Source organism: Battus philenor, unplaced genomic scaffold (genome assembly GCF_028537555.1).
Source record: "Battus philenor isolate CCGP_79_NKW_IND1 unplaced genomic scaffold, ilBatPhil1.0.hap1 SCAF_16, whole genome shotgun sequence".
Lineage (NCBI taxonomy): Eukaryota > Metazoa > Arthropoda > Insecta > Lepidoptera > Papilionidae > Battus > Battus philenor.
The window spans coordinates 3,963,692-3,980,813 of NW_027181678.1; the positions used below are offsets into that span (position 1 = coordinate 3,963,692).

Below are 17,122 nucleotides of genomic sequence, written 5' to 3' on the forward strand. Positions count from 1 at the left end.
TCTACGTGCGGTGACGTGAGATGAGTTTCTGAATGCAAATCATGAGCGCCAATTCCGATGTTATTGTTTATACCGTTTCTATCAATTTGTAATATCAACCATCCTGAAAAAATTACGCACGAGCACAGAAACACAATGCAATAATTGTTTTTGTTTTGTTCGTCGATGTAGAAGATGCGTAAATAAATAACAACACACTTTGTTACAACAAAACGTGAGTCAAGGTTCCTGTCTTTGACTGATTTTAGAAAGAAAAAGGTTTTCTTCTAAGTCGTTTCTGTTCTACATTACTACCGATAGCGTACCGGTACCTATGTTAAAAAAATTTCAAATTGCTTGTTTTTAACATGAATCGTTTAGTGTTGAAAATAAAATATAAAATACCGCTGTAATTTGTAAAATCATAAACATTTGTAACACGTTTCTTTAAATTTCTTGACTTTTTATTTGAGGCATTATCACCCATATTTGAAGGCAAAATATGCAAATGGCGGTGGCTTAGAGCGGCCTTCTGCCACGACCGGTTTACTGCAGTATAAGTGGACTCCCTTACACATGTTAATAACTCATAGGTGTATAAGCTGCAAAAGAGTGAATGTGAAAGCTTTACAGCTTTTGCACTTTTTGCTACTAGAATACTATCGGTTAATAATTTCTAGCAGTACAAAGTCGGCACGGGCAAATAGTGAATATTAATTTATTTTACGATTGAAAATGTTCTTAACTCTTTTTATACTCTACTATCGATACGTTTTTGATTATTTGGAAACCATAGATTTTTTATATGGTGTTCCGTAGATTAATTGATAGCAATAGCACGTAAGCTATACATTCATTCCTTTAAGGTCTACATCTATTTCCAAGCACTGTTTATTATGTAATTATATTTACGTCAATTTAAAAAGGTCCGTTCTCGTTACGTCCGTTTTAACACGAATCGCATTTTAGGAACAATGTAAAGGAGTGGCTAATGAAAAAAAGCCTCGAGAATTGTGGCGGTCGTAAAATAATGGCCTCTTTGTAAAAGATCGCTCGTTCATTACAATGGATGTAGGAAATACAATGAGCCTACTACAATTTCTTACGCTGCTAGCACTTCGAGCCCTTGTAAATTATATTGTGGAATTATTTAGTTCTAGTATACGCTTAAAAGGTGCCTATTATTTATTTTATACATATTTTTTATTCATTGGATATTAATTTCACATTTTTATAACAGTAACACAGTAAGTTTTAAAGATATATTAAATGAAAATGAACAAATTAATACACTTAAATCCAAAATTAACTTATTACATATAACTTTGTAAGTTAATTTTCGTTTGAATGTTTTTTTTTGTCGACAAAATAATTACATTTCGTGCTCAAAAGATTGTATCACGGCATTATGTTTTATAGTTTATATATAAATTTATATAAAATATTTGGCCAACCTAAATTTTTAATGTTAATTGTGAAAACATACACAAATTTGTCTCAACGAGATAGATTTTGCAGATACGCACATCGGTTGCACACCTCGTTATACATTATACTTCTTAGATTGGAATTTAATTAGCTCAAATAAATTAAAATCATATATATAACCTCTTAATTTTTGTCTAATAGGAGGATAACGTTTATATTTGATATACAAATTTCTCATAAGTCATGCATATAATGAGAACCATTGCTCGTTTATTTGTAAAACGAAGTAACTTTTTAATTAAGTTCAGTAATTAGGTTAAAGGCGTCCTTTGTGTTCATTGTAAGTGTCCATAAACTTATAGCTTAGAGCGCGGTTTGCGAAATCCGACGTCGGCGACTCGGTCCATTACCCGCGATCATTATCGTGAACTATGTCCCAGTGTAAGCGCTCGAGCTTTCCTAGTGCTGTTAACAAGAATTTTTAACAAATAATCATGGCGTCACTATTTTAGTCTAATTTATAATTCATATTCAATTAATTACACTATAACTATAATTATTGAACATTGCTACATGGTTTTTAAAACAAAGTTACTTAAAAAAATGTTTTTAGTTGTCTACAATAATACGAGGTACAACGCTTAGAACAATTGGTCTCTATTTATTATTGTTTTATTGAAGACTCTTCTATTTAATAACTATTTGTTTGTCAAAATTTTAAGGTCGGCTTGAGTGCTTTTATTATTATGAAAGAAAATAAGCTTCCGTCGTATTAATATACTGAAATTTATATATCCAAGATTTTATGTAAGTTATACGCACAGCGCGATCTCATTCCTTATATACAAGACACAATATATCATTTGGGAGCATTCATAAATTCATGTCGCACATATATCGTGCGCCAAGCGGTGTCCATAATTGGTTTTGGACACTGCTAGCTGGCATTAAGTGTAAACACATGGGCCGTCGGTTTTATGGGCTATGGCAATATGTCGCTGTAATATGTAGAGCAGCATTACCAGCATAACAACAGCGGTTGAGGTGTTCGATAATTGATAAAACCGCAACGCTCAATTATGTTTGAACACCATAATTGAATGTTTGTTTACATTTAGTTTTGATGTCATAATTGCGAAACATGAATATACTTCTAATTAATACTGTTATGAATTATTTGGTGTTTGATACTTATTAATTCTATTTAAAAATAAATTTGCAGTGGTCCCCAATCTGAAATATAATCCCTGTATCGAGCCCAGTGGAATTCCGTAGCGTTAAATTACAACATCGCAAAACCTGCTGAATCTGCGTACCTTTTAAGAAAACCCTAATTAAATAGAGAGATTATTCACTCGTGTATTGTGTCTAATAAAATTTAACGCGGTATGTAAATAATTTAATTTTGAATTACTTATAAAAATTTATATATGCTTGAATATTCGCTTATGCATATCCCTAAAACATTTTTCTTGGCAACAAAGTTGGCAATAACGTAGAACTCTCCATATTATGAAACACAATATAAATTTAGGGAATAATGTCCCTGTAATATAAGTAAACACAAAGTGTGCTTTGCTCGCTTTAGCGAAGCTCATGTTTTTAAATACGAATGCAAGTTTAAGTGTCATAACTGGTTAGTTATCAATTTTGTATGTTTTTTGGAGTGTACATATTTATGTCAATATGTTTTGTATTTATGTCCATGAATGAAGCTGCGTTAAGAACGGAAAGAAAATTGAAGATTAAATTAGAAAAGGTGAAGAAGTAAGAATTTGTAGCATACGAACACAATTTCAAACTTAAGAGATGTTACAATGGAAACTATGGTCAGAACATTTGTGATTTGTATCGAAGACCAAACTTTAGGTAATGCTGTTGCCAATATAGCTTATCCACTACTTAACCACTAAACAGTTTTGACCAATTTCGTAAAATCTAAGTACACAAAAAACTCGATATTTAGGTACCACACGGGCTCACTTAAAGAATTGTAATAAACCGTGTACGGGTTTGTGATTTTTTTATTGACAAATTTAAAAATCAAATCCTTATTCAAGTTCGCATTTACATGCACTTATGGATCATCGATTTTATAGTAGTAAGTTACCACCGCCTCGGAACGCTGATCTGTTGAGAAGAGCGGGCCAGAAACTCAACAGTTGCTTTTTTAAATGAAATTTAACAATTTTTCATGTGTACATTATAATATCGATCATGTTAATGTGTCGACAAACCAAGTTCCGCACATTTCGATCTATCAAAAACTCTTGAATGCTATATTAAGATTTATCATAACATTCAAAAGTTTTTAGTCTAGAAACATTTTTATGACATTAAATTGATAATTGGTGATAAAAATTAAAAAATGTAATACAAGAAGGTCGTGGTCGACTATCGGTAAGAGTAGACATAATGCAGCAAAACCCGGTTAAATAGCAATAATGCTGTCTTTATTCTACCCCACTAGGTTTGAAAGGACGTTGTTTTTTTTTTTCGCTTTTACAGCCGTGCAGAACCATACAGATTCAGATCTCTACTGCCAAGAACTGATTAGTTTAAAGCAAGAAGTTGGGAGAAATCGGTCTGAGTTAATCAATAGAAAGGATGCGGTCTTTTATCACGATAACGCCGAACCACACCCATCTTTAATCACTAAGCAAAAATTTCTGCTGGGAGGTGATATTTGTCTCGAATTTATATATAAAAGATGTAGGAATATTTTCTCTAATCTAGGGCAGTTGTTACGTACATTTTATATTCATCAAAAATATATAAGGTCATGAATATACCTTACTAAAATTACAATACAAAAATGTAAAATTGCAATGTAACAAATTTCTCAAACAAAGGTCTTAATTATACTTATATAATGATACAATTGTTGATTCTCTATGAAAATCCAATGTAGAATATAACATTTCCGACTTCCCAAACGGCGTAATGCGAATACATTTTGAGTTTGTTCCAGTTATGCAAATATTATTAGCGCTGCGTTTACTGACTTAAATTAAACTACAAACGGTTGGTTAATATTTGAATGCGTTTTAATTGCAATAATATATGTTTTCTTACATCGTATTTTATTATAATATATATTTGCTATACATAAAGCCCTATTAAATTAATAAATGTAAATATCCAAATGAAGATATTACATCTTTAATAACACTTCTAGTTCAAAATGAATGATTCAGTAAACACTCTGCGTAAATGTGGTTCAATATATCAATTCTTTTATTTATTTTTTCCCCTGATTATCCGTATAGGATAGTTTATAGTGACCACTTCTTATAAAAAGAAAAATGCTCGAAAAACCAAATAAAAAGCTTGGATCAGATTGAGCTGTCCTATAATGGTGTTTAACTTTAAGCTACGAGGATTCTAAACTAGCCTTAATCAGAAAAAAGTCCACAACATACTTATGCAGATTATGTTTAATACGTTACTATTATACTTATATCAAATATGATTCAATTTGCGTGAATTTAACATGTTTTTATTTATATGCTGAATACATTAATGCTTACGTAAGAGCCTTAATGCTGCACCGTTCGTATTAACTTCAACAAGCCATGTAAGTGACACTGTCGTGACTGCGAGTTTTTCGTAGCGTAATAAAATACTTATGCTGCTTTGTAATTTCCATATATAAACCGTACATATATATTTTTTCGCATAATTTTTTTTAACGACCTAATGTTGGCAATAGCTTAATGAGACATAAACGAGCTATTTGGACTAGGTCGTGATTAATCTATGATATCGAGTCAGGAGTCAAGAGATCCGTAGACGAAAGTAACTAATATATCCCAGCAGATTGACAAGTAGAAATAGCAGTGAGCAAGCTATATAGCACTCAGGTACAGCCACTGTAGGTTAAAGTCAAACGTCCGCTCACAAATTGTATATAGGAGACATTTTTAAGATCATCAGAACCCGCTGCTTGCACGCCGCTTCCCAACGATGTAATAAGAAATATATCTTAAAGGCCTATGTTCAGCTGTGGACAGTTTATAGTTGAAACGATGCTGATGATGAGTCCTAATCTAGATCTGGACTTTGATATTGTTGTTAACTTGTTACTTTCAAAACCTTTGATGGAATATAGAACCACTTGAGAAAACCTGAAAGCTGCAATCATTGTTGATATATCAAAATAATATGAAGCTTGGACGAGAAAAGATGTATACGTGATTGTTTCTAATTATTATTAATAATAAAAATTAACTGTTATACTAATACAACAAAATATATTGGAATTTATCCTATAGAATAGGTGCTTATAATCAATGGTTATATTAGAACAGCACAAATATATATAAATTGAATATAAGCTATAACAAGGCGTAGTATGAACGACCTATAAAAGCGGCTATCTCTTCGAGCAAATAATTTATGACCACAGTCAGGCGTCTACTGGTCGGGCCTGCCGGGACTGGATTGCACCTACTACGGATTTTTTTCGTTTCAAACACGCATACAATGTACAAATAAATTTAGGTTTTTATTAATTATATACCTTTCAACATAATGGTGAATCTTTACTGACAACCTTTTCTTGAGAAAAGACTTGTCTAAACAAATTGTAACAATAGAAGATGAGAAATAAGTTAATTTTACATAGGTACATACGTTTTCTTTGTTTTCAAGTGTAACATTTGTATAAAAATCAAAGAAAAGGTTACAAACCAAATCTAAAAATAAATGCATAGGATATCCTAAAGACTCGTCCGTTGTACATTTAACAATTAATAGTACATCTTACATTGCCGAATATAAGTTCTGCTAAATTGTTAGATTTCGTGTAGAAATGTGTACATATACAAACTCATTCAAATGCAATAAAGAAATTCAAAAATGTCTTTTAGATATTGACGATCCGTAAACCTATACTCGATTTCTTCGAGTTTTTAAAACATCGAAGAAAATTACAAATGTTAGGGGGCGAATTCCGAGCACGTTGCGGGCTCATGATGTGAAGATTCCTCGTGACGCCTCAAAAACTAGGGATTGGCTTCGCAATCTCGTTGTCTCCGTAATGAAGTCCTTTGAGTTATGTCCGATTTACTTTACCACGTTTGAGCTTTTTGTTTATACGTTTCTTTTAAGTTTCTCTCAAAACACATTTAAGGAGGTCTTGTGAGCGAATTACACGGTTAATTAAATTTATTTTGAACGGATCATGATTGTTTATTCTATCATTTATGTTACTTTGTAATTTTTTGTATATATACAGATAATAAAGGACTTTATACAATTGATGATTTTAACTTTACCGTGTCATTTTTTTTTAATATTATAAACATTGGTGATGGTGACAAAAACTGAACTTATTTTACGTAAACACAGCCTTGTTTAAGGGTAATAAATACTAATGATTATTTAGATTTTGCGACTTGCACATATTATACTATCGTGAAAATTAATTAACAGGATAACTTGTGAAACCTTCATGTTTTAGTAACATTCTCTTACCGACATGTAAAAGTTGTAACCGACCCAATAGTTTATGGCACATTTAATCCAGTGCTAGTTTTTCTTTGACTACTCATAAACATGAAGAATATCCTCATCATTATGCCTATGGCGGTCCACTTCTGGACTTCGGTCGACTGTATAGATTTCAAATAGGACCTGATGACTAGTGGTCTGCACCCAGAATTTTCCGATGACCTTAACAGCTCCAGAACTTTAAGACTCCAGCGATCTGTTCTGCGCGTTATATGGTGTATAAAGTATGTAAGTCTGAATACTGTATGTAGAAGATTACTCCAGAAAGTGTATGTTATAAAAAAACGTTTATGAAAACGATTATGAAATTCACTTTCGAATAATAATATCAATAAAGTATTTAAATCTAATATATAAAATTCTCGTGTCACGGGGTTCGAACTTGAACTCCTCTGAAACAGCTTGACTGATTTTTACCAAATTTAATATGCGTATTCAGTAGGTCTGAGAATCGGCTACTATCTATTTTCTATACCCCTAAGTGATAAAGGTTGTTCACACTTAAAAAAAATTATTTTTTAACGAAATTTTTTGTTTTTATTTTTTTATGATACAGCATACAAGAATACATACAACCATAAATTTTCACCCCTCTACGATCAACCCTTATTTTTTATTTGTAAATTAAAATATCAATTTTTTTTTGCAAAACAACGTTTGAGGGATCAACTAGTTATATATAAATATACAAAATTTAATCAAACTACATATTTTCGTATCACGGATTGGTAACTAGACTCCATGATGGCAATCATTGGGTTGTTAATATCCTATTCTTTGCTTCCAACCAGTCTTGTTCGATATCTATAGAAAAAGCATGTGTCCAATTGTAGACATCCTAAGGCTGAAATCATGATGATGTAGTTTAAATCAGAAATGGCGGATCCCAATTTATATCACCTCTAATCAGATCAGTTCTACAAATAAAATTTTGCCAAAACATGGAAAAGACTGTATGCGTGTGATATGTTGTATTCCAAGTTGCTCTGTCCAGCTGAGGCTATGTTCTTTGATTATAGCCAGAAAAAGTTTGTGGCTCACGCTCAAGTTGTCAAAAACAAATAAAAACTTTTTATTGAACAAGCATTTTTTGAGACACCTTTAGTTGTATTTTCGAATCAAATTCTTGTCTGTTTTCGAGTTATAAATACATTCCTAATTTCAAATATTGTTGTTAAGTGAAAAATAAAGTTGGAATATTTACATATTTATAATTTATGAAATTATTTTAGTAATACCATTGATCCTCTTTCATCTATTTTTATTTTTAATGAACATATCTTTCTTGTTACCTGCCTACTAATATTGACCTTACCAACTCACCATCCATTCCTGAGCCATCACCAGTAAGTTTTCATAGCAGAGGAGAACTTTTGGTTTTCCTTACATGATTTTGTATGAATTATGTCACTTCCGAATTCGCACTTGCACATAAATTTTCTTTAAAAATTACTAGAACGCTTCAAGAACATTTTTCTAGAAAATTCTTTAAAGTAAAAATGAAACAACAGATTGAGAACACTCGACATACACCTGATTCACGCTTGATCAAATGAACAAGAAGCTTTAGTTTTTTATTCAATTAAGGAATTAACAGGCACGCACCATTCGGTCAATATAAAAGTGCCCACCAACTCAAGCACAGCACAAGTGAGAAGCGACAGCCGTTGTCGGACTACTCACTTCGTCATAAAACGCAGACAATTCAAAAAAATCTCAACCGCCCAATGTTATAATTCTTTTCTTCCTACCAAGTGCTCGTCCAAGTAGAATTTTTAATTTTACATTTAAACAAGGCGTTGCACAAAATGGCGACAAACTATTCAGACGACATCGGCCCCATGGCCTATCCGATGAAGCTGTGAGTATTGTTTTTCAACTTATTTTTTTTATCTTTAATTTTCTTCAGTGTTTTCTTAGGGTTATTGTGTCTTTTTTAACAATTTCTCTTACATTTTTGATAACATTTATGGAATGTATGTTTTACTTTATAGAAAATAACGATAACCTAATAGTTGAGGTTATTTACGATCATAGGTTATGGGTTCGGCTACCACCAGGGGTACACCTAGTGTGAATGACAAAACATTACCTCTGCTTTTGAAAGGATGAAACATCCTGAGGAAATCGGTACTTCCCTGTACTAAAAATTATTAGAATATTCGTCATCCTCCGAATTTCGTTTACGGGCTGGTAGCCAAGACACTCTTTCGCTAATTGCAGATCACTAAGTGCATCTGGTAATAAATAATTCAAGTAACTCAAAGATAACAATTTTTAGCATAAATATACAGTGTCGCGCGTAATAATTTGAAATACACTAACGTTGTCCATTGTTCTAGGGTCTCATCCGAAATCGTACAGCACATGATGGGTTGGAACATCCCCGAAGAGCATCAGAACATGGTGCATGAGCACTGGCGAAATTACCCAGCAGTCAACAAATACTATCACCTGGTCCTCGCGCTCATTTACACCATGCTCATGATCACCTCGCTCACCGGGAACGGCATCGTCATCTGGATATTCAGCACGTAAGATATTTTTATAGCATTTTTAAAGTCGATTCTTTGCTCTTTGGACAAGAGAGCCAAGTCATACCATGGAGCGTCCGCCTAAGTGATCTAAGTTCTTTGCGGTCTCCTATTCCAGTGAAACTATAGTATGTAGTGGTCCGAATCGAGGCTCCACAGGGAGCCCTCAATTTTCGCTACCTTAATAGAGGTTTTAGGTTAAGCGCCCTCTGAGCCCTTTTCCCACGGAATATACAAATGCCGCTTCCGTAAAAAATATATTTTTGCAATTTTTATCGTCAATAATAGCCAACAAATAAATTACAACTTTCCATTGTAAAGAATAAGACATTGAGGATGTTTATTAATTATCCACACAATATTTTGGGAATAATTAAAAAATAATTTACTTACTGAAAATTTTTAAAAGAAAAAGACAGCTTAATAAAGAAAGCTTAATTAACTAAAACTTAATTAAACTTTTTCTCAAAAGTCCTTTATACCTGAATTTTATACGAAATTATAAATATAGCAACAATTCTCGTTCTAATTCAAACAAACTACTGTAATCATAACAACGCTGTCATCTTCGGGACACACCAATCTCTCTCGTTTAAGACCGCCCACGGCTATCGTTAGGATTTCCGAAACTCGTTGCGCGTTTCACATTAATTATATTATATAATCCATGGATTTCCTTCAAAGCCCTCTAAGATAATATTTGGGGATATTTAAATGACTTACGATAAAATCTCATAGAGGTGCGTAGTGTAATGAATCTTCATAAAGCTGTATGTTATTAAAGAGAATCAAAAAGCTGATGTCGGGCGAAACGGTGCTGAAGCTAATAACGTGCAACAATTTGAAGATTGGATCGAGTGCCGTTGACTGCATCACTCGATGGCGATTTAATTAACTTTCTAAGCGTGCTGGGACCGCTACCACTTGCCACACTTCTCGGAGCTACGAATTTTCGTAGCGACAATCCATTCTCGATATTACCTTATTCATTTACATGCCTATAAGAATAGTATAGTATTACTCTAGAAATGACGTCGGTAATTAAATATTAACTTCTCAAATATTATATTTTGTTAACAATAAAGTAAATTATGATAATCTATACATGGATATAACTAGAAAATTATCCGTTAATTTTATAATTATTTCGCGTTTCAACGCAAAAGAATTCTGCCTTTTTTATTTTTAAACATCATCATCATTCAATCTGTAGAATGATCACTACTGGCCTTAGGTCTTCCCCATAGATTTCCAATAGAATCAGTAGAAGTTGGCATACATTCAGCGTCTCTCGACGAACTTACCCAAATCGTCTATCCACCTTAGACGGTAAGGGTTTACACTGCGCTTGCTGGTGCATGGTCTCTACATCAGAACCTCTAGGCTTCACCGGCCATCTGTTCTTGGCGGTAGGTGACCTGTCACTTCAACTTGACAATCACAATCTCTGGGCTTTTGGTCACTTTCATTTGCCTACAAATCTCCGCATTTTCAGTTTCTTTTTTATAAAAAGTTTTAATACAGAAAAACGGTTATTAACAAAAAATAAAATAATCTTTTCCCTGCTATAATATTTTGTAATCTCACAAAAAATAATTAAAACAGCATTAAAGAGGATTTTCATCCGACATCTGCGTGAAAATTTTCCAACGAGTGTCACCGGCAAAGTTGTGAGCCACCCGCCTCCCCCGTGCCCGACGCTACTCCGGGAAACGATTCCGATGTTTCGATACAATTTTATTCGATTTCTATTTATTTTCTCGGCGCGGTTCGAATCTGTGTCATCGGGGCGACCGAAACGCTATTTGATACTCGTCATGCGATATCGGGAATCCAATAATTTACGATTTGTTTTTATTTTAAAATTCCACACATCTAATTTTTATATAATTTGTGAAAGTCTCTATAACATTAAAAAACATTCACGACTACTATCTGAAGGACACAATAAAAATCACAGTTTTGGTTAAAGTCATATCAAAATTACTTTGATTTAATTGTGATATGTCAGCAGTAAAGTTTTTTGTATATTTACTTACAGTTTGAAGAGGTAATTGGAAAAGTTTTGCCTGTTAGAGTTTCCAGAAGTTATTTCCAATCGACACGAGAATTTTCATAATGCTCACTTTAAGTTGTTCCAAAAAAGCGTACGAATGAATGAAGAATTGTATTAATATAATATCAAATCTAATTCCAAACTCAAATAATGCTATTGTTTTAATTTTTATCAGACAAAATTTTGTTGTAAATACTTAAAACTAAATTTTCCGTCGTATTTTAATATTTTATCCTATGACTGAAGGACGTCCGAATAGGGGATCATGTTAAGGCCATTTCAAGATGCCGCATATTAAAATTTACTGGGAGTCCTATGTCAAGCAGTGAACGTTCTGTAGTTGAAACGATTATGGTCCTATGACTGCAATATTCATTATAGGAATTATAAAAAGTTCCTCTTGAAACTTTTCATCAAACATTTATATTATAATAACGTAAAGAAAATTTAGAAACCGAAGAATATTGCTACAAAAATATTTTTCGTCAAAGGATTTACAATTAAAACGACTGAAGTAATGATGTGTTATGTTTCAACTCTTCGGTGACGTCATTACAATAAGTAACGCGCGAGAATGTTCAAAAGCAATTTATCCCTTAATTAAAAGCGAAAATAAGTATGTCATCGTGTCACATGTCATTCGGTATAACTAATTGTTTATCGCACATGTTTCTCACATGTGATATTAATGAAGCTTTCAAAGTTTAGCAGCGCTCTTTATGTTAAATGTTTCACTGTCTTCGAGCGAAATTCTTAATAATATCAAAGTATAATTTATACCCTAATACGTCGTAAGCGTGGGAAAATTTCATAAAAGATGATATTAATGACGAAAATTTTAATTTTTTCATTCTTTCTTCTCTAAAAATTAACACGTATTGTTTAAATATTTTAACCGAGAAAATCGGAGGTTGTAATTTGTGGTAATTATTTATGATGGATGTACATTTTACGTGCATTTATAGCATTACAGTTGCTTTTAATTTACGCAGAAAAATGTCGAAATAAAACGGTAATTCTTCGAATAAAAATCAGACTTAAATTTGAAATCTACCAATCCAAACTATGCATGCTATGCTTACTCTTTCTACGAGAAAAATTCTACTTTACCCTTACAGTCAATGTGAATGCGTTTAAAGGCTTTAATAATAAAAATAATCATACTGTACAAAATTTACGATACCATCTACTACAGTTAAAGTTTTATAGAGATAAGGATCAATAACATGCGATAAATTTTGATTTCAGATCAAAATCCTTACGGAGCGCTAGCAACATGTTCGTGATCAACCTGGCAGTGTTCGACTTGATGATGATGTTGGAAATGCCGCTGCTTATAGTCAACTCGTTCTACCAGTACCCAATCGGCTACCAGCTCGGCTGCGACGTCTACGCGGTGCTAGGTTCCATTTCCGGCATAGGCGGAGCGATCACGAACGCTGTTATCGCTTTCGACAGATACAAGTACGTTTTTATTGAAAAATGAACGTTCGGCTTTTATACCTCCCTTCCAATACAGTTTAAATAACGTGAACTATGTATGCTTCATGTAGTTCCTTTCGAGATTTTTTGTAATCTTTACATAAGAGGTAATCTGTTTTTAGTAATTTTGTAATCTTTTTTTATGAAAAAACGAATGTACTACGACCATAGTCCACATATCCTATACTTATTGAATGTATCTCAAATAATAATAATAACCTTTAATATTACAGGACCATCTCTTGTCCGCTGGACGGAAGGATAAACAAAGTTCAGGCATCGCTTCTGATTACATTCACTTGGTTCTGGTCTTTACCTTTCACCATTCTACCAGCCATGAAAATTTGGGGACGATTTGTGCCTGGTAAGTAAAAAATTAAATAATCAATTCAATATGTACGTATTTGAGACTGAATTCTGAAGAGAAATGTTTGGTAATATTGTACATAAAGATTTTATCCATTTTATTTTTGTTCTATTCACGTAATAATTCTAATAACAAAGTCAAAGTCAAAAATATTTCACCGCATAATTTTCCGTCTTCACAGAGGGCTTCCTTACGACTTGCTCTTTCGACTATTTCACCGATGACCAGGACACAAAAGTCTTCGTTGCCTGCATATTTGTATGGAGCTACGTTATTCCAATGACTCTCATCTGCTACTTCTACTCTCAACTCTTCAGTGCTGTAAGTATTGTGCATTGCTTAATATAACTAAATTTACTACCACGGCGGAAGAATGTAAGAGATGGTATACTTCAAAACTATCGAAGAGGATTTTGTCTAGAACGCAGAATACAAATCGGCTAGCTAAAAAGCACGTTTGTGATTTTAATACTTATCCTCAGAGATTTTGCGTAAAAATTCTGGCTCTTAGCATATTCAGAATCTAAAATAAATTCCCCAAATCCATTTTATTCGGTACCCGAACCTTTTTCCTAAATCGTATATTAAAACGAATCGGACGCAACGTACCTAATAAATATTCAGCTCGATTTCGTGCTCCCGTAGGATTTCTCTATTGAATAATTTCCTTATTACATATTCAGGAACCTCACTTTTAATATGTAAGAAAATGTTTACGTTCAAATGCTTTCACAAACGCTTAGTACCGTCAGTGGAAAAATATTAATATTCAATTTATATTTCATTGCTGTGTTTGTATTATATGTAAAACTTCCATGCTCTACCTTGTCTAAACTTTATTTGCAAATTAACTTTAAGACCAAATTGTCATAAATTTGTACAACAGAGCTAATATTTTAAAAAATATTAACTTTATTATTTACTTTATCTACTACACAGTTTTCTTTGATAAATGATTGTTTATGAAGAACGGAACGGATACAGTCCGCTTCCGACCGGTCATATCGAAAATCTATGGAGGAGGTCTACGTCTAAACAGTAGACGTCTTACGGTTGAAATAGAATTTCCATAAGCCAAGTATACAAACTTTCTTAATTTAATGTTACTGATATCAGGTACGACTTCACGAGAGGATGCTACAAGAACAGGCCAAGAAGATGAACGTCAAGTCGTTAGCCAGCAACAAAGAGGATGCCAGTAAGAGCGTTGAGATCAGGATCGCCAAAGTAGCATTCACAATCTTCTTCATGTTCGTCTGCGGCTGGACACCATACGCCTTCGTCACCATGACTGGAGCTTACGGAGACAGGTAACGGTTATACTTATTAACCTATTAGCTATTTCTACAGATTTTGAGGATGACGTGATATTTAATCTTTTTAAAATATTCAATTTTGTAATTTAAAAATAGTTAAGCTTACTTCATCTATGCCGCTCATTACTAAAGTATTTGTTATCAGAACAGGTTCGGATAAGGAATTTTTGAATTTGAATTATGCTTTTTAAACAGGAGCCTTCTATCGCCGGTCACCACGATGATTCCTGCCGTTTGCTGCAAAATCGTCTCCTGCATTGATCCATGGGTGTATGCCATCAACCACCCCAGATACAGGTTAGAATGACTCATTGTCTGATAATCACTGTGTTCTTTTCAAATTAGAGACACACCTAAGAAACTTAGAACTAAATGAAAGCGTCTATACTTAAAGATACTTTAGCTGATATGATTTGTGCAGGGCTGAGCTCCAGAAGCGTGTGCCTTGGCTTGGAGTCCGTGAACAAGATCCAGACGCGGTGTCGGGAACTGCGAGCGTCGCCACCGCCCAGTCCCACACGCCCACCGCTGAAGCCTGAATCTCTCCGCGCCCGATGCAATCGAACTTACGCACGCCGTCTGTACATAACCTGTATACATATCTATACCTCTTTGTACTTTTTCAATGTGCTCTATTTATGAATTCTTCAATTAAGTGTCTTGATACTAAATGCATTTTATTATTTTGATACTTGTACTGTAAATGAACTTATTTCGGGAGGAATGTTAATGTTATGTAATTTATTTAGTTAATAAGTTTCTTAACATCGTGCTCTCCTCGATTGCATCGAACAGAAACTGAATTGTTACTGCGTAACATACGACTTGGGCTTGATGAAAGGACTTCGAGCACTCTTCTATTAGAACATTTAAATTGATGTATTGTTATTACTTTTTATATTAAATACGCGTACGCTATTCGATATAACCGAAATACAAGACTTGTACAGGCAGGTTGAAAAAATTATAAAAATATTGAACGGACTGATCCCAACGACCATGGCGAACTTGTTTAATTTTGAGCAAATAAAATGGTTTACCTAAATTTATCTATTTGTATTATTTCTTATGCTTAAACCATATCCTATCTTAGATATAGAACATAAAAATCATACGATTTTTTCAATGATCGCACTCTTTATATTAATTTGCAATTATGAATATTTCAATGACAATTAACTGAAACCACTAAAACGAATTTTATCATTATAACATATGTAACAAAAGAGATTTTTTGTTTTTATTTTTCGCTTTTGAAAATGAATAATCTATCAAATTTTACTTTATAGTTTTGGAATTTTTAATATTGTGTATAATAATGCCAAAAGTTTCTAATCCATTTTTGCTAACTAAACTAATGAAGGTAATTAAAGCGCTATATTGCTGTAGTATGCATGTTCTAAAGTCAAATATGTAACGGACAGTGAGATTAAAATTTAAGCTTCAGCGAGAAATATGTGGATGTATAGGTCCGGTTTTTTTTTATTGCGGTCATACACTAAAAAATAAAAAATGTATATCCTTTCCAAATTTAATGTAATGGGTCTTATGCTTCTTTTACATTTATATTTTTTGCGCGCAAATTACTTTGATAATTCATTTCGCCGAATAATTTATTTCATTGAGTATAAAAAACATATACAATTGGAAAAAAGAAAAAGCGAGAAGAAAGTACTTGGTCGGTAAAGCTTTAGATATTAAAAATTCGCTACAAACCGGTCACCCGTAAGGAAGCGCACCTGCGTCTCTTGTTTTGCAATTTCTCACGACGTCGAGAGCTAGATTGGTTTAATTTTCCTCGTAGCTATTATTTTAATTTCGCTTGTGTGTGGTACAACTGTATTATGGAGATTGATCGCATATTTGCACTATATAGTAGCCAACTGAACTTAAACTTCTGTTCCTTTTTAAAAATTACTAAACCATAGACAAATAAAAAAATATAATAACGATATTATTGAACAAACATCAGAGCAATAAATAATTTAGAAAAATTTAATTAAAACACTAAGTGGTTGATCGAAAAACATCATAGCAAAAAACTAAAATTTAACTAGAACATAAATCGGGAATATACACCGATGGGAATTCCCTCCAACCTTATTTCATGCGACACTCGAGAATTTTCGTTACTTAATATATCGCTGTAACAGAAAACCGGCTTAGAGCATATAATCATCTGTGAATAATAAAACACAACATTCATTGCAATAGATTGTGAACAGAGAGTGTAGATATTAAAAGCATGCAAATAGATAAAAAATAGCACAGTTGCACAAAAACGTAGATAGGTTACTCAATAGCTTCCTAAAACAATTATTAATGATCTATCTTTTATTTATTACGACCATGAAGCACGTATTTTGTATTATTTATTATTTTCGTAAAACTTACAGATTTCTCGCAGCCTTTATTTTGTTTTCGGTCCAACTTCAAGGAAGCATAC

The 17,122-nt window shown here is 33.0% G+C and overlaps 1 protein-coding gene across 1 annotated transcript; it reads left to right on the forward strand.

Annotated features, from left to right (window-relative positions):
- Positions 1-8,598: 8,598 nt before the first annotated feature.
- Positions 8,599-15,215, forward strand: Rh5 (Rhodopsin 5). Its single transcript, XM_068762164.1, has 8 exons — positions 8,599-8,782; positions 9,264-9,455; positions 12,760-12,975; positions 13,227-13,357; positions 13,542-13,681; positions 14,477-14,670; positions 14,872-14,973; positions 15,098-15,215. The coding sequence occupies exons 1-8, from the start codon at positions 8,730-8,732 to the stop codon at positions 15,213-15,215; spliced, it is 1,146 nt and encodes a 381-aa protein (XP_068618265.1). The 5' UTR covers positions 8,599-8,729.
- Positions 15,216-17,122: the final 1,907 nt, after the last annotated feature.